The sequence below is a fragment of the Tympanuchus pallidicinctus genome, unplaced genomic scaffold, assembly GCF_026119805.1.
Source record: "Tympanuchus pallidicinctus isolate F22 unplaced genomic scaffold, pur_lepc_1.0 scaffold16, whole genome shotgun sequence".
In the NCBI taxonomy this organism is placed as follows: Eukaryota; Metazoa; Chordata; class Aves; order Galliformes; family Phasianidae; genus Tympanuchus; species Tympanuchus pallidicinctus.
In genome coordinates this window covers 23,620,505-23,645,382 of record NW_026294679.1, presented here as the reverse complement: position 1 = coordinate 23,645,382, position 24,878 = coordinate 23,620,505, and the positions used below count along the sequence as shown (strand labels likewise).

Below are 24,878 nucleotides of genomic sequence, written 5' to 3'. Positions count from 1 at the left end.
CGCCCCCACGTGGCCCCGCCCCCCGCCGTACTGCCGCGAGGGCGGGCGCGCGCCGCCCCGGAGCGTCCCCGGCGGGCTCGGTGCCCTCCCGGCCTGGCGGAGCGGCGTCAAGACACGAGATAGAAGCCGTGCGGTTTGTAATGGCAACTGGAAGTGAGCGGGTACAGCGTGTCAACCCCGCCCTGCGGGTGAGGGCAGCACAAACGTCCCCTTTCCTACAAGAGAAGAGGAGGGAGGTGCACGAGGCAGGCGGCGGTAGGGCCTGGCTGGTTCGGCCCTCCTGCGCAAGTGTCCCCTTAGGGCCGGGGCAGGGTGAAGTCCCAGGCCGTCTCCTGGGCGCACTTCCACATAGCGCGCATCAGACGTGTGAAGCCCATGTCCTTGGGCTTCTCCAGGCCCCGCATCAGCCGCTGCTTCATGATGGCCACAAACTCCTTGTTGCTCAGCTCGCCATTCCCTGCAAGGAGAGGAAGGCGTTAGGAACACGCGGAGCCACCACCAGCACCCAGGAGCCAAGGCCCGAGGGAAGGTGTATTCAACAAGCCGCTTTCTTCAACTCAAAGTGCTTTTTTCTGCATCGCATCTAGGTACAAATCCTGGCAAGGGAACTCTTGTCAAAGTATTGAGGAGGGAGCGGCAGTTCCCCTGGTGCCCGCAGTAATGCCTACAAACAGCAGGGCAGTTATAAACCACAAAGAGTTCAGTGCTGCATTTCCACTCATGTCTCCCTCACAGAGAGCGAGTGGCCACCAACAGTTCTTCCCCCCAGAGCTTTGCTATCTGACTGTTTAGCAGATCCTCCTACAAGAGAATGCCAATGGAGAACATTCGGGTACCCTTTGGTTCACTGCAGTCTGAGTGTCTGCTTTGAGGATGTGATGGGAAATGACACTGAAGCACAGAGGAAAATAAAACAAATGCAGCACTCCAGCAGGTGGAGCTGAAACCCAGAGGAACTGCAGCCAAGAGGCAGAGCAAGGGATGGCACTTCTCTATGTCCCTGTTTAAATGAGGGAACAGGGGCCTGGCAGTACTTGCTGCCACTGCATTGGAGCAGGAGGGCCACAGCACCAGGGCACGAGGAGGGGCTCTGGTTTGGATACTGTAATTTTGCAGAGTTTTGCTTCTCCCAGCCCAAAAGCATATTCCTCTTGCCTTCATCAACACATTTCAAAGGTTGCTCTGAAGCTTGCTATGCCCATCCGTGGGTGTAAAATGCCAAATGCCAATGAAGCAATGGCAACCAAACCATGGCCTACAAGCAGTGTTTTTTGGGGAAGATCCTGCCAGATTGCTTTGTGTTTCTCTGCAGTGGTGTCTGCAGCCCCACTGCACAACAAGCTGTTACCACCCAAAGGCCTCAAAGAGTACGCCCAGTGCAGGAGGTACTGTCTGAAGTATCTCTATCTCAGCACAAGATCAACAATTCCACTGATTCCCATTACCTCAGCCCAAGATGGAGCACTGAGGTATTTGCTACCCCAAAGCATTTGCAGCCTGCACGTGGGTGCAGCACCAAGTTTACTGCAAGGCACAGAGCTGCCATTAATTAGTTAGGCTGGCATTTATAGAGGACTTTGGAGCTACAAAGTACCAGATCGGCTGATTTCCAGCACTACAACACAAACACTCATTTTCTTGAACACATCAATCTGCTGAGAAAGAGATAAGCTGCTTCCTACTGCAGCCAGCCTGCATCCAACATTTCTTCCACATGTGATGCTTTCAGATCAATGCACTAGGAGCTGTGCACAACTGAAAACCCTTCCCAGAAAGGCAGCTACAGACCTATGGCCACACAGCAAAGCTCAGCACAAAATGGACATCTGCTAGCACAGAAAAACTCTGAGCAAAATTGGGCAGTTCCCATGGTGGGAGCCTTCTCCCTGCACTTCTAGCCCTGGCTTAGCTCTCACCCATGCTGGCTGCAGCCAGCAGTGGTCACAGGACACTCAGTTGCTCACCGTCGCAGTCGAAGAGCGCAAACACCACATCACACACGTGGTCTGACAGCTCCACCTTCGCCACCGTCCTGGCCACCTGCTGCATCGTCACTGCACGAGAGGAAGGCACACAGTTAGTGGGACACCAGCACCCATGGCCGCCACCAAGACAGGCAGAAAAGTCTCCCTTTTCCATTTTAGCAGCCACAGATTCAGTGCAGGGTTATGCAGTTGATTTTGCTGAGCCTCACAGGTCTGGTTTAGCCGTTCCCTACATACATTAGTGCTAATCTCACAGCTTTCTGCTGTTGCTCTGAACCTGCTCAGCACCATTTGTTGGGGCTGAATCACTCCACTCCAGCCTCTCGATGCAACGGAAGAGCTCTGCACAGATGCGTTTGCATTTACCCTTCACTCAGTTGAACTGAAACCCAAGGTGAATGACTGAAGGCTCCCATCAGAAGCGATTTCATTTTGCGATGCATCACCATGACATGCATTCAAATGGTGCCTTGGGAGGAAACCTTCCAGCAAGGGTGAGAGCTACCCTGTGCTGTGTGCCCCAAAATTCAGCTTTATCCCTATATTTAATTTTAAAGAGCTGCTTTCCAACCAGTTGCACAACAGCCCTGTGGCACTCCACCAAAGCAAATTGGCCCTTGAAGCCAAAGCAGAGCAGTAAGTGGTGTAGCAGGGAATCCTGTCCACTATTACCAGAATAAAGCTGTTTCCAAGTCACTGTTGAAGAAAACCTAAATTAGTTTCAGCCCCCAAGATGAGATGTGGTCAAATGAACAAACCCAGGTGATGGCATTCCTCAGCCCCACAAAGAAGTGTGTTAATGGCCCAGGATTTAATCAGCTCGCACTGACATCAAATGCTCACAAACTGTAATTAAATTCCCAAGCTGACTTCAGCTTCTCCCGACTTCAGGAAAGGAATAAAACCATAAATCTTTCAGCAAGGGCTGGTGCATGCCAGGTCAGAGGCACAGGAGGACATGGTATAATTAGATTATGTCACGCTGTCCTCAGGCCGATGCCAGCCACATCTTCAGACCCTCACAAAATGCCTTCAATGCAGATCTGCTGCTCTTTGCTGACCTTTCCCCCCCTGCTTTCCTGCCCCACCAGATGAGGGCAAGGTCACAGCAAGCTGCCCATCTGCTTCGCTGAACCTCTGGAATAACTCAGCTGCAGCACTGGGAGCTGCAGCAGAAGACCATGGCAACAAGGGGAGAGCTCCTTATACCTTCCTGTAAGGAGGCTGTGGCCCATGGGACAAATCAGCATCATCTCAGGTAGCCCCACCTGCCCACATCCCTCAGTGCCACATCTCCAAACACCTTCAGGGATACAGATCCCCCCACCTCCTTGGGCAGCCTGTGCCCGTGCATTACCGTACTTTCAGAGAATAAATGTTTCGTAATATCCAACCTGAGAAAGAAAGAAACAGCCCCAGAAGAGAACTGCCCTTGGAGCAAAACTGTCTCTCCAGTTACAGCAAAGCGCAGCACTGCTCTCACACTGCTTTGTTTTTGTAATAGCATCACACATACCAAACAGAAGAGTTTGCACAGGTATAATGCAAGTCTCTGGCAGTGGTACAGAGGTCAGCTCTCATCTTTGTGTGCTTCTTCAAAAAAGCACCTCCAAAAAAGCTTATCTACACTTATCTCTCAGCTTAATTTTCCCTACTTATCAGCACGTGCTGCAGAGGTGCTTCAGCACACCTAGGCTTACGGAAGGAGAGAGGCTTTAAGTGCTGTAAGCCACCACATATCCAACATTAATCATCTCCAACAGCAGCAGAGAATCATAGAATTGCTCAGGTTGGAAAAGACCTTAGAGATCATTAAGTACAACTGCAACCAAACCACACTACCCTAACTCTAACAACCCACCAATAAATCATGTCCAAGAGCACCACATCCAAGCAGATTTTAAACACATTCAGGAATGGTGACTCAGCCACCTCCCTGAGGAGCCTATTCCAGTCTGTATTTCCTCAAGCAGCAATACTGAATGCCATAGTAGAATGGTTTGGGTTGGAGGGCACCTTTAAGATCATTTAGTTCCAACCCCCATACCAGAGGCAGGGACACCATCCACTAGGCCAGCTTGCTCAAAGCCCAGCATCTCTCAGCTCCTTTCAAACAAACCTTCCTGAGAGGTGCCAGCTCAAGCTCTGACCCCGCATTCCTCTGCCGCCGGTACTGAGGTGTCTCAGTAAGGTAAACAGAAGTAACATCAATCTACGTATGTCATTTCTCTGCTGTTTTAGAAAATGAAACAGGTGCTGTCTGGGGAAACATATCATCAAACAGCCTTTTCCCAATTTGGATTTTGTGATAGCTGCATCAATCTCTATGCAGGAACGTCTCCAGGATTTTATGTTATCAAATATTAGTTCTACTTTTATATCTTGAAAGCTGTTTTTCTTTTAAGATTTCAAGTGTTGCAGCTTTATGCCAGCTTCTTTAATAAGCCATTGGAGCATTTCATGCAGGGTTAGCTCATGACAGCTCTCTCTTCCACCCAGCTCCCCAGGATCACCCTGAGCAATGCCCCACGATGTGCTCAAGACACAGAGTTGTGCATGGCAGGACTGTGCCAGAGCCCAGACAGATGGCAAATGTCATTTTTCTCTGGTCTTGAGACAAATCGTTTGGCCAAAGTAACAACAGACAGATGCTCTATCTCAGTGGATGGGAAGGCTCTATTTCCTCCTACTGCTGAAGGATACAACTTCCTTTTGTTTCTAATGCAAGTTGCTCAAAGGCACTTTGCCCTGCCTTAAGACACAGGGCAGCCATGCCACAGGATTGCTGCTCAGAAAGTCTGGCTGTGGACAGCCAAGGAAGCACAACTCACACCCACACCTCAGAAGGAGACTCAGCAATGAATTCTGTGCCAGCCTGCTGCCAGCTGCACGCTCCAGTGAACTGCCTGGGGCTGTCTGCTCAGTAATGTTCATTTGTGATTTAAGGGAATGATGGTTGTGTGTTTACAGAGGAACCAGAGGACAAATGAGGAATCTCCATGTTAGTTTGTGGGTCAGTTTTATCATCCTTTTTAAAAGAGGCTTCCTTAATTCAGCACCAAAAAGGAGTTGCCCAGCTATGGCTGTTTCATATTAAGCAGCACTTTTAGAAACTAACAGCCAGTCTCCTGCATGAGGTTAGCAGCAAGGACACGAACTGTCCTTTTGCTCCTTCAATAGGCAGAATGATTTTTTATATTTGTTGCTTTCTAATAAGCAATCCTATAAGAACTTGGCTTTTGGAAGAGGCACAGCCCACTTATTGCTGATTTGATTTGTGGGTGTAGCAGCCAGATGAGGTGAGAATGAGCGTGCATATGGGAAATGCGTTGCATTTAGTTGTGCAAGCACACAGATTCCTGCTGCAAAACCCAGGCATAGTGCTGCAGGTTGATTTGCACCTTCATTAAAGCTGCAATAAAACCTTCCTTGTGCTTCCTGACACAACTTGCAGGAGCACCTCTGGGCTGGGCAGTGCAGATGGAGGAGAGGGGTAACTCACGCCAGCTGCCAGACATGGACTGAGCTGGGAATTACAGCACAGCTCTCCTTCCAAAGCAGGAATGGCTTAAACTTGCGAATGGCAAAGGAGTGGTGGCTGACGCTTCTGGAGCCCCCACACTTTAAGGCTTTTTCCACTCCTCCCCAGTTTGCACAGTGTCACTGTCAACCAGACCTCTCCCTGTGGCTTTCCAGCCATGCAGACTCCTGGCAACAGACCTGGAAGACTCCTGGCAGAACACAGCAGCATAAAGCCTCCCACTGCTGCTTCCTTCAGCCAAAAGACCTCGATCAATGGCTGTAGCTCCAGCACAAGCTCATTAATTGTATGTAATTAAACAGTAATCACACTGATTTACCAACTGCACGTGGACTTAAGTACTCCACAAATACATATTTTGTGACTGGGCAATTGCTAATTTACTGTAGATGCTGAGAAAATTGGATTTGCTAGGCTATTATCACCACACTGCAGATAGGGCTCTGCACAGCAGCAGCACATCCATATTTCATATAAGGTACTTCTTGCTCATTTTTACTTTTAATTTAGAAGGGGAAAAAGCCCGGTAACTACATAGTTCTTTTAACTTTAAGTCTTAAGATGCGGTGACCTAAAGACAATAGATGATTCCCTCAAAATTCTGAGGTGAGGAGAGCTGTTGTTGCATGCAGGAAGAGATGTGACTCCTATGGCAATTCCACTGTCTAAGAACCTATGCATACCCTAACATTCCTGCAACAATTGGATAAATTACTTGCTTCTGAAACATCTGATTTTGCAGCTGCTTTAACTTGTTAAAAGACAGGAGCTTCCACGAAACTTAAAACTCTGGACAGAGACTTCAGTGCTCAGCCCAGAAACTCAGTGGAGCACCAAATTCAGGTGCCTGGATTTCAGACCAGAAATGTGGCTCTTCTTTCTGAGCAAAGCATCTTAATTTGAAGCAAAGAGGAACCAGGGGTTGTACAGTGCGTACTACCAGCCCCACTGCTGGTTAATGCCCAAAGACCTCTGCAGGAGAGAACCTGCAAGAAAACTTCTTAAAACACCATCTGTCATTTCCAACACTTTTTTCAAGTGTTTGTAAAAGGTTGGAAAGATGTCCCTCCCAAGACTGATCTGGAGAAGAAACTTTGAGATGCTTGGGCTGGTGATATATTCAGGAGTTTGCTTTGCCTCTGTATACATCTGTCCTGAACAGTTCTGAAGAGCTTTATCACAGTTATACATTTCAGCATTTTTTTCCACTCTATCTAAAATGGAAGAAGTACAAAACCCCAAATCCCTGTTTATCCATGCACTGCAGTAAGTTAAACCTCTCATCACAGGGAAGAGCTGCTGTTTTGTGACACATTTAATCCATCAGACAGGGCTCGCTGGCCAGCTCTAAGCCCAACCACACGGTACAAGCCGCACTGCCTCATGCTCACAGCATCTGCGTGCCTCACAAGCTTTAATACCTTTATCAAGTGAAGCTCCAGCCATATGGTAAAAGCTCAACGCTGTGTCCACGTCATTTATATTCTTCAGAAAAGTGAAGAAGTTCTCCACCTCCTCAAATGTCAGCCCCTACAATGGAAAAAGAGGGTCTTAAGTGACAGGAAAGGCAGAGTGCGACGCAACAGCAAGAGGTTTGAGGCACCACTACAGGTAGGTTCTTGCATGAGATGTGCCTAAACTAGCTTGGATACAGGATGCTGAAGGTCTGTTTGCCCTACCTACCTTACAGCACACAGCAGAACAGCTGGTGGGAAGCTCAGCTCCTAGATCCATTTGGCTGCAAAACACAGCTCAACTGCAGTGACCCTTCGAGCAGGGCTGCGCTGAGAGCTGCAGCCTCCAGATCACCTGAGCTGGTGCTCCACCACAGCAGGGACAGCCACCCAGCCTCCTTCCCTGCGCTGATCAATCAGCCTGTCACAGGAGTTCTGACTCAGCCCCTCCTGCCACATCTACCCAGAGAGATAGATGCACCAAGATACTGAAACCACAACTGCATAACATGGCACAGCTTCAGAGTCCAGATGAGAGCGTACACACTGCAGCTGGTGCTGCCAAATATAAACTTCTACAGTTTGCTGTCACCCTGTTCAAGCTGCTCCCAACAATCTCCTATCGGGGAAGAAGTGATTTTATTTTTTTTTTTTAAATATAAAGCTTTTCTTTTTTTAATATCTTCTCCTACAGACACTCTAGAACTGTAAAAAGAACTGCAGAAAATTTGTAGACTATTCAGAAGTATTTCAGCTTGTTCCTGTTCTCCATGTAACTGAGTAATGACTGTGCATGGCTGATGCATGCTGCAAACCATGTGCACCAACTGCAGCAGCAGGGTTTATCAACACTGGATTCATGAATCCAAACCACAAAGCATGATGTTTTAAAGTGCAGACGTGAACAACAGACCTAAAAAAAAAAAAAAATCCCTACTCACTGCACAGGGGACTTTCTTCAGATGTGTACCTGCTCTGCTTCTCAAGATGTATGCTAACAGCAGCATATGGCAGAATCAAATATGCTGCTCCAGCAAAAGAAAACATCAGGTGCTTTTGCAGAAGGTTGCACAAAAGCTTTATACAACAGAGCTAGAAGAGAACAGATCCTGGCAATTCAGACACCAACCCATCTCAGCACCTCCTTGCTGGGTGTTTATGACTGAAAAGAGCACTAACAATTCAGAAATCCTGTGGGAGCTAGGATCTGCACAGCCACCTTCAGGCCAGCAGAAGATATCATGCTCTACTGTACTGACTGTATGACATCCCATGGCTGTGACAGTGGCCACGATGTACCCCAACAACCACTGTAACCAGAGTCCCAGCACAGCATTTTCCTGGCCAGCATTGAGACCAAGAAGTGTTTATCTTCATGCCAAGCGGCCCCTTGTTCAGCAGCTTGTGGTGGTTGCTGTTGTTTCAGCCAGCAGCACAGAAAATTACCTGCTTACATACAATCTTGTGGTCCTTGTCTTTGCTGGAAAGCAAAACTAATGATACGTGGAAATTTCCTACTAACCCAGGCTTTCATGGGACACACACTGAATCTCCACAGCAAAAATCCAGCTGGTATTACAGAATTGAAGAACTAATTAATTCTGTCACTGAGTCTGGCAGCAACAACGACACCTTCCCAATTCTCTAAAACTTTAGAGCTGCAGAACTGTGCTGACAAGCTGACAGCAATGAATGATCACTATCAGCCAGCAGCCGAATATGGGGATTTATCTGCCCTGTCACTGTGCCTGTCAGCACTGCTCAGCTCTCCATAAGTCACTCACATCTCTGCTAAAGGACCAGACACAAACCTGCCAAAGGTTCTCTCTTTTGTTCCTCAGGGCCATTTCCACATACATCTGCTTTCTGCTGCATCCACCTGAATTTTCATTCCTTCTGCTCGTAAGGAAATAGCATGCAGTGCAAGTCCTTCACGCATTCTTTCCCTTGCTCTGCTGTCAGACTAAGAAAATGAAATCTCAACACAAAACTACACTGCACAGCCCCAGGCAGCCAACAGTCCTGAAGCACATACAGAAGATGACCTGGATGAACAGCTTCTGAATAGCCAGCTTGCTTTCCTGGTGGTTAGGGACATATAAACCAAATGGTTTTCTTGCAAATACTCTAGACAACACAAGTCCTTTACTAGGAAGAAAGCAGCAGCGTGAGTAAAATTCAAGGGAGTGGATCATAAACAATTTTACATAAAGCAGCAGCTCCAGTGAACATACAGAAGAGTTCAGGTATGCAGAGCATAGTGGGATTTTTCAAGAATAGAAGTGAGAGCAGGCAATCAATTACATAAGAAAATACACCATGCTCAATGACAAGAACACAGAACAACGATGTTAGAAGGGGGGTAAAGGTTCACCTAAAGCCACAGCTGCAATGATCTGGGGGCTGACAGGGTCTCTATGCCCAGAATGGATAACTGTAGTAGACAACATGTAGCGACTTAATCAGAAAGCACTTGAGTTCAGTTGCATTTCCAAGGTAATGGCTGGGTTAAAAGCTTGCAACATAGTTATGGTCCAGCTCCTGCCATCTCCTCCCCACACCACGCTGCCCTAAGTTATATTCCCACTTGGAAAGGAACAAGTCACAGCTCCTGCTGCTTTTGGTGAGATTGCAGCAGGTTAATAAACCACATGGATAATGCTTTAACATGACTTTTAAAGCATGAAATGAAGGGATCTGGAGAAAAACTTCCCTCAGAACGTTCACATCAAGCCGCTGTGACCAAGAAGCTGTCTGGTGATGGGAAACAATTGCAGGACAAATGGTGAAGTGGCTGAGTGGCTTCAGCATCTCTTTGAGGACTGGGACCCAAAGAGAGGCATGGGAGAGCACCAGCTCCATTCCTTCTCCACAGGCAAGGAGCAAAGCAAAGCACAACACAGCAGCTGCTGGCTCTACAGATGTCTCAGTTGCAGAAGCACTGCCAGCACTGAGCTCCCGCTGTTCCCAGTGAAGAGCTTAATGCCACACTCATTTACAAGGGCAACTCTGCAAGCACATCCCTGAATAAATTAGTTTGGAAGCTCAAAAGGCAATTAATGTGATTCTAGCTATGGCAGTCTTATTTCTTAACAGGATAGGAAAATTTAAGTGACATAAAAACACTGACAGCTGCGTCTGTGTGATCCAATAAAAGCACATGAGTACACAGATACAAAATGCTGCACACAAACCAGCAAAGCATACGATTCTCTGCAACACCCCAGGAGAAGAACAAATACTTTCAGGAAGAGGTTCTCTTGTACAAAAGACAAAACGATGTCAGGCACCAGGCTGGATTGTCTGCGAGCTAAGGCCTGCCAAAACAGGCAAATGTTGTGCTGCATTTGTCTTGTACAAGCACAGGCTTTGAGCATGCTGGTGATTAGAAGGTTTATCTGCTCCTGTGTAAAGAAGCTGCCACTCCTTGCATTCTTTACTTCTCCCTAAATCAATGTGTATCTTGTTAATAGAGGGGCTGTCTCATTTTAGGATTTGGTTGCTTCATCTCCCCCAGCCTAAAGAATTACAGGATTTCTAGCAATTCTGTTTCTTGAAAACATTTCTTTCTTCCCCTTAGAAGTTATTGGAATGAATAAAGAAACTTGCTCAGAATCTGTCTGTTACCTACAAATAGAAACGCAATCTGGCTGCCTTCGGGATGAGGAATAAGATGAAAACAAAAGTTCTTTCTCTGTCACAGATGTCAGGTTTCTGATTGACACATGGAAGGAAAGGAACATCTGCTGTAAGAAGCCTTCCAAGAATAACTCCCTCTGACTAATTTCTCATACACCTGGCTACTGTGCCACATACATATACAATCACAGCAGAGAACCAGCAGTTTAAGAGTGTAACAATTGAGTGGATATTTTCTATTCCACAGACATCACAGCCACTCAGTCACAAAGTATTTGTCCCCAAGAAATCAAATAATTCCTGTTAAAACTCAATGGGAGCAGAAGTACTAGAGGAGTAAAACCCACAATATCTCACTCAAAAATCCAATAAATGGACTCAAAACTGCACACTCGGAAACACTGATAGCCTTATTAAAGCTAGTGACCAACAGCTTGGGAAGTGAGATTTTCATGTATTGACAGGCAGTTTCTTCCTGCTTTTAGGCATTGTTTACTGTGACAAACAACGTATCCCAAAAGCACCCGAGCTCAGACCTCCCTAAGAGTTACAACAGATGACATGTTTCTGAACTGGATTGCTGATGAAGTTCCAGTTGAGTGAGGCACTTCAGGGGTGCCCGAATGTGCTGAGCCTCTGCGCGGTGTCGGGAGAGATGAAAACTCACTTGACATTGCTTGTTCGGCTCCCAAAGGAATGCTCCCAAGGAGCACCACCAGGGGTGGAATAGTACATGAGCTATGCTGAGGCTCATGGATGCTGCAGGCTTGCTATTTCTGACCAGTATAACATCCAGAGTTTTGATTATGAAGATTATGTCTTCAGTGAACATTAATTTTCGAGATGAGAAAACTCAGTTGTGGCTGAAAGTCCTGGTTCACACCTTCCACTTTCACAGCTGCTTACAGATGGCTCCCAGCTAAATCAGAGGTTTTCACCTGGCTGCAGCACTGTCAATGGGAAAAGTCCCAATAACCTAACGCTGACAAGAGCTTGCTCTCAGGGTATATCAACAGAGACCTACTGGTGTTTTTGCCTTGCTGCTTCAGTGTGCCCAAATTCTCCTTCGTAGTCCCAACACCAGCAGAAAAGACAGGAGAAAAAGTCATTGATGCAGCTTCATATGGACTGAGGATTCCTGAACATTGCAGGAGTTCAGGACAGTTTTATTTACAGCCCCCCACATAAGACAGTGTTGGCTGGAGTCTGTCCTTTTCTGTTGCCCTACAACACATTCTGCATCTAGAACTTCTAGAAATAAACATCAGATCTGATTTTGTGAGGAAGTTGTATTAAGAGTCAGGCCAACCCAATGTGCAAAGGACTTCCATCCATTCGCATTTTGGTTAGTTGTATGTTTATAACCTAGTTAAAAAAAAATCCACCTTTACTGAAGTAGACATGAAATTCTAATACTGAAGTATTGCAGCACACCATACTTATTTTACCTGATGAAACATGTCCTTTTCAGTATGCATATTTTATTCCAAGGTCTCTTACTAGATTAACTGGTGCAGAATGTGCAGCCTTATTCCTCTCTAAAGCGTAAGTAATTCAAACCATTTTTCACATAAGTTCATAACTAAATAATAAACTGCCCAACCAGAGCAGTTAATTAAACCAAGGTCAAGCCAGTAATTATGTGCACATCTTCAGCATTTATTCTGGCTTCAGATCCAGAGTGCTGCTTCCTAAACGTAAGCTTCGTAAACTGTCAGTAGGGAGAAGCCTACACCCTGATCAGGACATGATTACTGCACTCCCACCTCCTGCATCTCGCTGCTCCTGGGGAGAATTCATCATCTGCAAAGTCAGCATGCCTCTCCAGACTGCTTTTCTCTGGATGACAGGGATGGCTCGTTACAGAAGGATAGAGCTTTGCATGTCAACCAATTGCTTAGGGAAGTCATTTCCTGTCCTCAGCCCTTCACAAGGGCATGAAATCTTCAGGGCTTGCATTCATCTCTGCCACAAAGCATCACTCAGCCATGCACAGTTCAGAGAAATCAGTGGAAGAGACCGTCAGTGCATTTTCGCCTATAAGGGTACTCACTGAACCTGACTCAGCAGCTCATCTCTCAGCACGGTGCGAGATGGTTGCCTGCTCCTCTGCCCCCTCAGATTCTCAAATTTGACTGACCTCCCCATCTTGGAAGCGTTTCTTGAGCTGCTTCAGCATGACAGTGAGCTTCTTGGACTGCACCCCGCTGTAGGCCAGCAGCATGCTGCCAAACTGCCGCTCTGTGATCCGCCCATCCACTGGGTCGTGCCGCTCAAACTGCAGGGAAAAAAGATGACAAACAACAAGGGTGTAAAAAAAAAAAATAAAATAAAATTAAAAAAAAAAAAAAAAAAAAAAAAAAAAAAATATATATATATATATATATAGTAACACCAAATGAACATCATAGCAGACGTGCTTAGAGAAGAAATCCCCGCACAGTTGATTAGTTGCTTCTCCAGGACTGTTTCCATCGGAATCAATACTTCTTTGCACAGGCAACTTCTTGAGAAATTTTCACACCTAGTCCTCCCATCTTATTTCAGTTATAAGTTTCATCTTATTGGAAGCTATTTGTAGAACTGAACTTGAAAAAGCAGGATGATTTTTTTAACCTGAAACTAAGCTTGTGCCCACAGGTCTCCAAAGGAGCGAGACAAGAAAAAATACTAAGGTGCACTTTGCATGGCCTTCCAGCTTGGACAAACACCTGAATAACTGTGTTGCAGCAGCTTCTTCCCACTTGCTCAAAAGACTCCAGTTTCAGCATTCAGAATCCCCTATTTGCTTTCCATAAAATATATGGGAAAATGTACAACTGATTACAAGCCCGACGATGACATTTAACAACAGAATTAATTTTTGAACTCTTATGGAACAACTCATTTATCTCAAGAGTAACACTAATTTGACATAACATGGCTGTGTTAACCATTCCTGCCTCAATCGCTTTTATGTGCTTAATTACACAGCTAACACAAAGCCAGCAAGGCACCCAGCTGAGATCAAGGTGGGAGCGGGGGATGAAAGGCAGCAGCTCTGCCCGTGATCTCGAATTGACTCTGAAGAGGTGCATTTCTCAGGAAAGTCTTGATTCAGCTTCCAGAAGAGCAGTAGCACTGTATCTAGCTCTGCATTGAGAGGTGACAGTGTGGCTCCCAGGTGGGGAAACAGAAACATTTAACCAAAACACAGATGCCTCCAGTCAATAGTTGGCAGCCAGGTACTATGTGCGCTCACACAGTGGCATGCATTGCAGGGACAGCCAAGGAGGGGAGTGACAAACACCAGTGTTACAGAGCAGCTGCTGTCTGCTGGGTTACAGTCTCAAGTACAATCACAACTGAGCTAAAAACAAAAAAACCCAAACAAACAAAAAAACCCACCCTTTTACCAAGCAGCAACATAGCAAAGGGTGAGGGAAGGGTGAGGGAAGTTCAAAACTTGCCTCCAGCTGGTGTCAGATACACTTCAGTTAATTGTGGGAGGAATGAGCAGAGAACATTGTGTACAGAAGACACAAAAATTTCAGTGAGAAATAAAAAAGAAGTTTAAGCAAATACACAAAAATTGGTTTTAAAATAAGCCTTGATGCTTTGCAGAAAAACAGAAGATGAGTGCAACAGGGGCTGCTGCGATCCCCATTTCCACCTCTAGGCTTCACAGGTGCCAGCATTCCTGGATCAAAGCTCCATGCTCCTAGAAGTCACCAACAAAACATTTCCTGAGATAGTAATTTTTTTTTTTCCTGATATGCTGCCAGGGGTGTTTCTTCATCAAACACACAAAGCTTAGCTTCAAATGATTTGTGAGAACCTTGTTTTCAGTGTCTAAAAAACACACACTCAGCTGCAGCGGCCCCTTCCAGCTACATGCCAGGATGCAGGCATGTCTTCTCCTGCATGATTAACAGCATATTTCCAGTTATAAATCGAGACTTCAGAGCCACTGGCTCACTCTGGCAGGCAGCAGGCACAGTGAAGGCACCCTCAGTTATTCGCTGGACAAGCTCTTGGAGAGCCCAGTGCTGCTGGACAGCTTCCAGCCACCACCACTTGGTGCCAGCAGTGGATTCTGCATGTGCACAACAGTAAGGCTGCAAGACTTAGAGGTACAGTACTCTCCAGTGTCACCTGAGGTGCTGTGGAAATTAGCCTAAAATATATTAGGCAATATTGATAGTCGTTAGAAGGCGGTGGAATATGCAGGACAATTGAATGTGCTCCCCAAAGAGGAGAAAGGCAGAAGAAATGGGTACAGCCAGAAGTCACCGGAGCAGATGTCCCAGTACCAATCTGGAGCAGCCTGATCCATGCAGTCAGCCCACGTCCATACAAACCATAAAAGAGATTACCTATAAGCTGAAAAAACACATTTAAAATACCCTTTTTCCCCCCCACACACCAAAAAATTAGGTGTGAAAAACATCTCCGTGTTTCTCTAAGAGAAGCTTCTTATATTTCTAACGATAATGTTAAACATAGCTTTCAGTATGAATAACTCAGACTACCCTCTTTTGCTTTGATGCATACAAGAAACACTTCATCAAGTGAGGAAAGCAGAAGGCAAATAAAAAGAGATTGTTTTCTCTGCTTCCGCATCCCCTTAATTGCAGAACTCCTCACTGAAAGGCAACGCAAGAATTCACCACAGAATGACAGACCTGTAATCACTCAGCTCCCAGACTTCACTGCTTGTTTTGACTATCCCATCCACCTGCTCCTGGGGGAAATCAACTGCCAGCCCCTGAAAAGCACCCAGCCTGAGCCACTTCACAGACAACACCATAAAAAGCATCTTTGTTCAGGAAAATGCTGGGACTTCTTGTACACAGAAGTTAATTTCCTCTCATCCTCCTTCTGCTGCCACCAGCTGCAGCACTCATGGCTGGGTAATGAGGCAGCTCCAAGGCTACGAGCCACCTGGTGTAGGCAGCAGAACCTGCTCTGGGTCCTCCCATACACAGGAAGTGGACATGGCCAATGCCACCAGAACTCAAGCCATCTGTCTCACAAATGAGGAGTTCTCAGCTCTGACAAAGAATGGGGAAGCAGGAGTGAGTATGAAGCTAAGAGCTTAAGGCACAGCAGCATCACATCTCTAGGAGCTGCTTGTAGATTCTGGGTTCCGCAGGTCTCAGGGCAGGGCTGCTTTGCTGCTTCCTGCCCTGCTTCAATACTGCTTTCAGCCACAACGCTGCAGTGATTTGGAAAGAAAACTTCAAGATTATATTGTTGGTGCCTTTTTTAATCTAACTCCGAGAACACCTAAAATCCTAGTGCTGAAACCCTGGCTCCTGAGCAACTATGAGTGTCAGGAATTGCTTCAAAGCAAGAAGCAGTGATCTGGCCACCAGACCTAAGTGCAAAGCAGCACCATGTCTGCACTGCCTGAGGGGAGTGCTGGAAAGCCACGACACCCAGGGACAGCTGAGCACCACCTGCAGCCTGCAGACAAAGTTCAGGGAATGTTGCCATTTGGTTTTTAAACCAAAGCCAAATACACATCACCCAAATCAGCAAGAACCTCAGATGTGCTGATGAAAACATACCTCTGACTTCCTTCAACACCTCCCAAGCTGTTTGCACACCAAATTCAAGCCCATAAAGACCCACTAAATTAAAAACAAAAATAGAAACAGACTCCTGACAGCAGTGCATAGCTTGAGTTAACGTGAGCCAAGGCTGATTCTACTCAGTGCTCTGACTCAAAGGAAGTACATGCACACTTTGCACTGGCTTCTCTTTATTTCTGTGTTACCACTACCTGCCCTCATTTGCAGTATGCTCCCGTGGAAGCAGGAGGCCTCCCGGAGAACCAAGTGAGCAGCAGGCAACCAAGAAATTGCTAACAACAGAAACTGTATTATTTCTTAGCCTTTGCCTTCATTATAAAACTTCAAGGCAATGTCAGTTTTCCAGAATTCCATGAAAAACAGAGCCCCCACATTTCTTTAACAAAATCAGTCTTCACATACTGCAACGTAAAATGTAGTTTACAAAGAAGTCTCCTCTCTCTCCAGCTGCACAGACCATCTTCTGCAGCCTCAACCTGGCCACAGCCAGATGCCAAAGCACAAACTGAGTCCTGGTTTGCTGCCAGAGATCCTCTCATGTCAAACAGCCAGGAGTGTCCCACACATCACCACCTTGGGCAGAGAACTCTGCACACCCATGGAAATTAAAATAGTGCTGGCTACAGAACAGCTCTCAAGCAAATACAGCACCCCTCAAATCTACTTAGAGGCCATGCTTGTGGAAATCAAAGCTGAAAAATGGTATAGATAGTGAATTCCTGATAGTTTTTAGTTTTGGAAAATACCACAGGGCTTTGAACTCCCAGCTCCAACAGGCACAGGAGTCTTCTGCTTGGTATTACTTTTCTCAGCAATGCTCCCAGCAGCCCCAGACACTCAGCTCGTGGCGGGACTTGAACATCTCTATTGCACTGCCTTACCCTGTGACAATATAATTACAGCATCCTGAGCCACACGGGTTTGCTGAGAGCTGCTGCATGACTGCGCTGGTCTGTAAACCAGGGAAGGTTATGAAACGTGGTCACATCGCACAGCTTTAAAAGGGAGATTAAGCACAAAGCACAGCATCTGTGCATGCAGGAGTCAGCATTTTCAAATTATTGTTTTTTTTTCTTACTTCTCAGAACTCTCCTAAACCTTCTACACTTTGATGCAGATATCTCTGAAAGGTGAATAAACTGCAGCCAGGCAGCCCAGCAGCGTAACGCCTATCCTCTTACACATGTTCCTATCCAGCTGCATTTTAGCAAGCTGTAAAATTGCTAGGAAGGAGTCTTCTAGAAAAACAAACAGTGCATAGAGTCCCTAAAATCTCAAAGCAAGCACCTAAGAAAGAAATGTACACGTGCTTCTTATTACCCATTGAAATAGCAAGAAAAAAATCTACAAGGGCTTTTGGGTAGAGAGAAGAGCACAGAGGATAATTTTCGAACTTTTAATGTTGGTTAGACAAGCATCAATAACAGAAATATTGCTAATTCTGTCAGTTTTAAGAATACTTGAGAAAGGTGACCTGTTTAGAAAGGCAAAGTGTGTGTAATAAGGAGCCAAAGGGATCTGGGAAATAATGATTTGTAGGGTAATACTCAGATTCACAGTCTGACTCTTTAAAGTAGTATTCGCTCAAAGCTTTATTAGACAGGCTGTAATGCTTTATTTATCTGCAAACTGCTGAAGCACTGGTTCTGTTTATTGCTCTAAAGAAGCACACTGCCAGGATCTCGTCAAGTTGCATATACAACTCTGACAGAGAAGAAAAGCACTGTTCATCTTCCTAAAACCCAGCAACCTCATCTGTCCAGAAAAAAAGAACAGTCTGGGAGGAAGTTGTAATGCTTGAAAGGGCACCAAATTAATGCCAGAAGAGAAAGCATGGCAAAAGTTTCTAAATACTTTTTAGCTGGAAAATCAGAGGTCTCCAAACAGTCACATTTGAGCTGCTCCGGACACCACCCTTGCACACCAGGCTGTCCAAGAAAGTCATTCCAGAGCTAGATAACACACACAGAAACAAGCTACTGTTCTTCACATTCAGATGTGGCACTGGGGGACATGGTGCAGTGGACAGGTAAGCCACTTTCACAAAGGAAAAATCTTTTGAATGGTTTCCCTCCCTTTGCTCTCCGAAAGCAGCTTACATGAATACGTAGCAGCAAGGTTAAAAATGTGCATGTCAGCAGCAGTAAAATCCCTGCAGAACAAGTACTTTTAGATGCTTTTGACATTTCTTTGGCCTTGGCACAGAACCACTGCCTGCAAGGGGAAAAATTAATTCCAACAACCAGCAACTTGTTACGCTTTAATGAGCAATTAAAAGAGGTTACATAAAGATGGCTGTACCTTACCTTCATCCTCATGAATCAAAATAACTTCCTGCCAGCTCTGAAAGGATCTGCATTTTGAAATTTCAAGTGTTGAGGGAATGAAATGAGAAAAATGTAAAGGAGAGGAATCTGTAATACTCATGTCTGATGAATTAGAGAGAAGCATTCACTTGACTGCCAGAGGCAGAGTGAGATGAAACAGAGCACCCGGCTCCTGCTCTGCCAGCCAAGAGCCCAACTACCACTGCTGCTCTCTGCCCTGACTACATCACTGTCACTTGTGGCCTTGGCAACACTCCTGGTACCCAGACATGAGGAGCAGAGGAGCTCCTCCATCCCACATGCCCACTGAATAAGGAAAATGCAAAGTTCAGAAATGTAATGAGCTCCTGATCTCTCTGCAGCAAAGTCCATTGGCTGGTTGCACGTAACCACGCCATCAGTCCGGAAATCCCAATAAAAGTCTCTGTGGAATCAATGCATGCAGTTTTATTGCAACAGGAGTACAAGTCTTTCACTGCCTGCTAGAGTTCATACTGTTTCTGCTTGGCCTTGGAGCTCAATTTACCAAGAGAAAATAAGTTAACTGCACTTTAAATCAGTTTAGCAGAGAAGAGGGAGTGAAAAGGGTAAAGCAGCTGCTCAGACCACCTCACATCACACGTAACAGCACAAAGTCCGAATTTTCAAGATGAACAGTGACACATGGCACCTCAGCTGTATTTTCAGAATCCTGTTTTTCATCTTACAGTCCCAGAGCTGGTTTGATACCACAGGCATGTACCTCATTGGTGGCAATAAGAGAGCTGGGGAAACATAGCAAAACTAAGTATGGAGATTGAATCACTGCTCTTAGCAGGTTTGGGGTGGCATTTCAGAGAGCAGAGAGGTGACATAGATGTGGAAAGCAAAGGGCTAACACTTTCCTATATCTACCTACAGAATCCCAGAAAAATGTAGGCTGGAAGAGACACAGGCTGGCTGGGTCCCAAGGAGACTGGAAGATTTGGAACAGATACTATCAAGCAGAAATAGCGGAAATGATGATGTCAAGAACTATCCATCTTCCTAACTCACAGAACTCACTCAAAATAGCACTACTTGAGACAAATCTGGACATCAGGAAGTATTACTTTTCAGAAAGGGTGGTCAGGCACTGGAATGGATGCCCAGGGAGGTGGTGAAGTCACCGAGCCTGGGGGTGTTCAAGGAAAGGCTGGATGTTGTGTTGAGGGACGTGGTTTAGTGGGAGCTATTGGTGATAGGTGAACGGTTGGACTGGATGATCTTTTAGGTCTTTTCCAACCTTGGTGATTCTATGATGCTATGAAATACTGCATATGGGACATACTGGCTGCAGAGCCTGAACTGCCTTTTTACTCCAAACTTATCACCCTTTGTGAAACTGATAGGAAAAAAGGGAGCTCTTCCAAAGATGCTAATACAACAGAACATGAAGAAAAAAAAGCCAAATATTTGTTTAGGGTCCCACCCTGTTGCTGGGTTGGTCTCCAAGGCACCTGGTCTAAGGCACGCAGCCTTAGCTAATCCATATCAACATGCAACACAGAAAGGATTCCAGCCACGCTCACACCTCTAGGCACCAGTTCCAGAAGGCAGAGCTGGCATTGATACCTGTCATGGAGGAAGCAGCAGCACTTCGCTGCACTTTCTGCTCTGGAAGACAATAGGGAAAAGCAGTGAGATATCAGGGAAACCACTGAAGCAGCCAAACCACAAAAAGTTATAACAAGTCATTAAAAGCTTCTCTTTGCCCTCTGGCTGTGGTTACATTTCTCATCTTTTCCCTCATAGCTGAGCTGATTGCTGAGTTCTCATGAAGTGATGGAAAATGTACTTTCATCAAAACAATAAGCAAAAGGGAAGAAAGTCGCTACGGTTACTTAAACACACTGTCAGCATTTCACCCAAGAATAGGAAATGTCTGGGGCTTTGTCTGACCTAATCATCCTCAGAAAGTTTCTGCATGAATATTTTGGTAAGCAGAAAAAAACCAACAAAACCAGTAAGAAGAAAATGGGTTCAGGTGGTCAGAAACCATTCTACCTCCACAGCCAGAAGAAGAAACTGACCCTCTTGTATACTAACTGCAGATATGCCTGGATCTGTCTTACCACATTTTAAGAGGCTGTGTTCATTAGAGCACTCCTTAGAAAAGGAACAATGTGAACCCACTAGGCATTGCATGAAAAGCCACTTCACCGTGAATAAAACCATCAAACGTGAAGCAAGGAGAGAAGGTTTGAGATAATGTCAGAGAAGATAAAAACATTGGAGGAGAGGCCACGTTATGTAACGCTGAGGACAGAAATAGGTCTGCACTGCCTAAATCAGTGAGAATGACAAACAGAAAAGTCAGATGCTTTAATATCCTCAATTCAGGAAAAAAAAAAAAAAACCCACACGTTTGGCAGAACAAAATCAGCACTGCACAGGTCAAATTTTCAGCTGAAATCATAAAAAGCATAGATCATAAAAATCATAGAAATCACACAGCATGGACTGTGTTCAAGGCTGCATACTCATTAACATACCTAGACATCAGTACCTTGTGCTGTGCACAGTTAACTTGTTAGAAAGGCATCTAACATTCATCAGAAAGATGCACAACTGACTGACAACACTGAGAACTAAATCAGTACTTAACTGTTGCAGGAGGAGAAGAACAAGTATGAAGAAGCTAAAAAAAAAAAAAAAATAAAATCCTATTGCCTCTTAATGAGCAACGTGAGAACCCACAGATGAACCACTCAACTCCAGCACTGGGTTAGAGAAAATAGTTCAGTGCCTGATCACTGCCAAACACTGGAGAGAAAGTGGCAGTGGGAAATCAGACCAGAAAGGCAAGCAAGGACAGAGAGATTTCTAGTCCTCTTCCCTTCAAGTTTTATCTTTGGTTTAACCTTAAAAATTATTTCATTGATTTTCAGTTTGTAGAGGAACTGAAGAATCAACACTTTCCAGTCCACTGAGAACATTTTTCCACCACCACTCTACTCCCCCTACGAATGCACAGCCCTGCCGCCAGCTTTAATGAACGTTTAAATGAAGTTAAATGTCCAACTAGCTGGACAATTGCCCTCATTAAGGCTTTAGTCCTTGAGTCAGTTCCTTACATTTGTAAAACTCCAAATAAAAGGGGGAATCAATTCAGGTTCAGTTCACAGAGAACGATTTGATAGCAGCCTATTAAAAAGCTGTACTAGCTGAATCACACAGCCTGAGCACGTGGACATTTGTGCATCAGACAGAAACACCAGCAATCTCTGAATACTACCTTAACATGGCTGTGAGAGGATCTTCCTGAGCACAAAATCCTCACTTGTGATTAAAAGAAGAACCTGGCTTTGCTCAAGGCAACTCAAACCTTCAGGCTTTTTCCAGTGAAAGGCAATGCATTAAATGAATCAGTTCCACTTGGGAACAGAGACAGACACCAAGAAATCTGCTGTTGCTGTTCCTGTATTCACATTACTTAAAAGAACCAAATGTTGAAGGTTGATACTTGAAGTCAAGTTATGTGACCAGGAGGAGTCTGGGAGTTGCTGTTAACTCATAGTAATGGAAAAATAAGGACGCATTCAGGACGCATTGAATGACAGAAGATTCAGAACAGACATTTCCTATTCAATCCTGGGTTAATGTACACTATAACAGAGAACACGTATTTAGAAGATTCAAAGAAGGCTTGAATGCTTATGCAGCAGAAACATTCAGAGTAGTGAAGCAAAGAAGGAATGAGCACAGATGAAGAGCTTTGGGAAGACTACAACCCCCGGTCCTTCAGGGCACAGTTTGCTCAGGAATGAGACAAACCTGCCTTGGTAAGGTAGCCTTACCTCCAGCTTCAGAATATCGTGCTGCAGTTTGCGCTGGAAGTCAAGGAAGTGGGAGATTGTCAGCTTCCCCTTCAGATCTGCCCCAAAGAAGTATGTTGTCAGTGCTGAGTTGAAGCCAGTCTTCAGGGTGTTTCCAGTCGTGGACCGGTCTCTGTGGCGCATGCCCATGCTGGTTTGGGAGCGAATGATGCTCTGAACCTAAAAAAACAAGAGGGAGCATGCTAGAACAAAAACCACCAGGGGGAATTGTAAATCCTGGTTAGCCAGCACAAGGTCCACCTTGCTCACATTATGTTTCCTTCCCCCTGTATACAAAACAAGTTCAGTTGTTGTTGGTTTTTTAAATACTCCAGGGCTCTCTGCTGCAGTTTTAAGCTCCTCCATCACTAGAGCAGGCTGAGGCACAGAGAGGTCCTGTCCAACACAGAGTAAAGGGTTCTTCAGATTGTATCGACCCAAACAGGCCTCCAGCACAGCAACACACACTGCAAAATATCTGTGTTATCAGCAGACATACCTGCCCTCACACAGCCAAATATGAAATCATGCACTGTAACAGCAATATCTTGCAAAAGCTCTGTTCTGGGAACCATAGCAAACCACTCAGCATAGATGTCCTGGTCAAGATCAGCAGTCAAGAGGCTAAGTAAATCACTCAGAAAGCAAGAAGACAAGGATATGGGAGCAGCCATGGATACCAAATATACCAACACTGTAAACATCCTCCTCCTCCTCCTGAGCTGTCTGGAAGGCCCACACAGCTCAAGCAGGTGGTACAACACGGGGCAAGGACACCCAGGATGAGTTCACCAGCCCCAACATACGGCAAAACATCAAACTGAAGGATGTGACAGCTGCAAAAAAAAAAAAAAAAAAAAAACACAAAAAAAAAACCACAAAAAACCCTCAAGAACTCATTTTTCTAAGGAGGATTATTCTCCATGTGACAGCCAACTTCTTCCACTGTACGGCCCAGCCAGTGGGAGCAGAGGGAGAAGCTCCAATGGGCTTTCTGGAGCTCCAACAAGACCCGTGGCTTTGTCCTCAGCCTCATCCTACCAGCACATGTTGGAATGAATGAAAAGCAAAGGCAGCAGCTGCACATGGCTACAGCTGTCAAAAGGATGCTGGAACCTTGTTATGGCAGTATACAGGATGTTATATTTTCTTGTTACAGCCCCAAAGGAGATGCTCTGGAGAACGTTGTGTATCCTTCCCAAGCTCACTGCAAGGAACATCTGAAGTCACAGGTCAAAACAAAGAAACAAGGGGTTTTTTTTGTTTGTTTGTTTGAGTATGCACTGTGATGTGAGGAAAGAGGTGCCCTCTGGTTTGTAATGCTGCTCTGGTACGTAAATAGCAGCTCCTCCTTTTGCTTTGTGCTCCACTTCAACTGTAAGCTCTGCACGCACATTCCAGGCAAATATTTAACAACTGTCTGAAGCAATGCAGTTTCTGACCAGCTGGGAAACCTGCCCCTTCTGCAAAGCAAACGCTCACGCTCACCACACTGCAGGCTGAGTGACAGTGCATCTTCTGAGTGTGATTCAGACGGCATCTCACAGTTGCAGCCAGCCCCGTGCCCCTCTTTCCCTCCCATCCATAGCAAATACCAGACAGTCTGAACATCCATCTGTGGGCACCGGAGCCAAAACAATTGGCCTGGTCCCTATTTTGGGTAATTCTGATAGCCAGAAGCACAGGCGCCTGCCGTACATCCTCCAGCCCAGCCAGCACTGTCCTCCCCCGCACCTCATCGATCGCAGTTCTGCACAGATGCTTCACTGCTGTGTTTTTTGTTGTTTTTTTTTTTTTTTTTAAAAAACACATTTCAGCCCAAGTGTTTGATCTGTTTCATCTTTTGTACCACACAAGAGGAAAAAATAATAAAAACAATCAATGAAAATAGTTAAAAGCAATGATTTGAAGAGAAACTCAAAGTAATGCTGCCTGCACGTTACATACTTTTCATCCAACATTTTAATTAAAAATAGAAGTGCAGCCCACCAATTTCTGGTTTATATACCAGAGGATGAAAAGGTAAAAATGACAGTGATGCAGGCAGCAAGCAATTCAGTGCTCACACTGAGCGTACGCATCAACACAAAGACGACCTGTGGCTGTTCCTTGAGGCACAAGAAATTAATACCTTCCAGTTAGGCACTGGAGCCTCTAACTCACACATCAGCTGCATTACTGAGTGACTGTTTTCCTTGACGAATACTCCAGGTTTTCAGATGTTAACGACAAGACAAACCTGGTTTTGATTCTCTCCAAATGGAGCATGAAATCCATGCCCATAGTCAACAGGAAGGCAGGACACTGAGCCAAACCATTTCCTTCCCTTTGCCCCAAAACTGCATTGCTCTACCTCTAGCAGTATGCTCCCCAGGAATGGGGCACTTGGAGCTGCTCCTGCCAGGCCCAGCTCACAGCACAGATCTTCAAACCCCGCCATCCTTTGTGCTCTTACCGAGGCCTTACCACAAGGAGTGAAGAAAAAAGTGCGTTTATTTTATAAATGATTACATCTGCATT

The 24,878-nt window shown here is 45.5% G+C and overlaps 1 protein-coding gene across 6 annotated transcripts in view; it reads right to left on the bottom strand.

The window, feature by feature from the left end:
• Positions 1 to 122: 122 nt before the first annotated feature.
• The window catches only part of MICU1 (mitochondrial calcium uptake 1), a 90,817-nt gene continuing 66,061 nt past the window's right edge, over positions 123 to 24,878 (bottom strand). For all 6 annotated transcript variants that reach the window (XM_052677511.1, XM_052677510.1, XM_052677512.1 and 3 more), the window contains 5 exons: positions 22,341 to 22,538; positions 12,760 to 12,897; positions 6,948 to 7,056; positions 1,965 to 2,054; positions 123 to 457 (listed from right to left, as the gene is read on the bottom strand). In XM_052677511.1, coding sequence (XP_052533471.1) covers positions 297 to 457; positions 1,965 to 2,054; positions 6,948 to 7,056; positions 12,760 to 12,897; positions 22,341 to 22,538 — 696 coding nt within the window. In that variant the 3' untranslated portion in view covers positions 123 to 296. The remainder of the gene's footprint in view (positions 458 to 1,964; positions 2,055 to 6,947; positions 7,057 to 12,759; positions 12,898 to 22,340; positions 22,539 to 24,878) is intronic.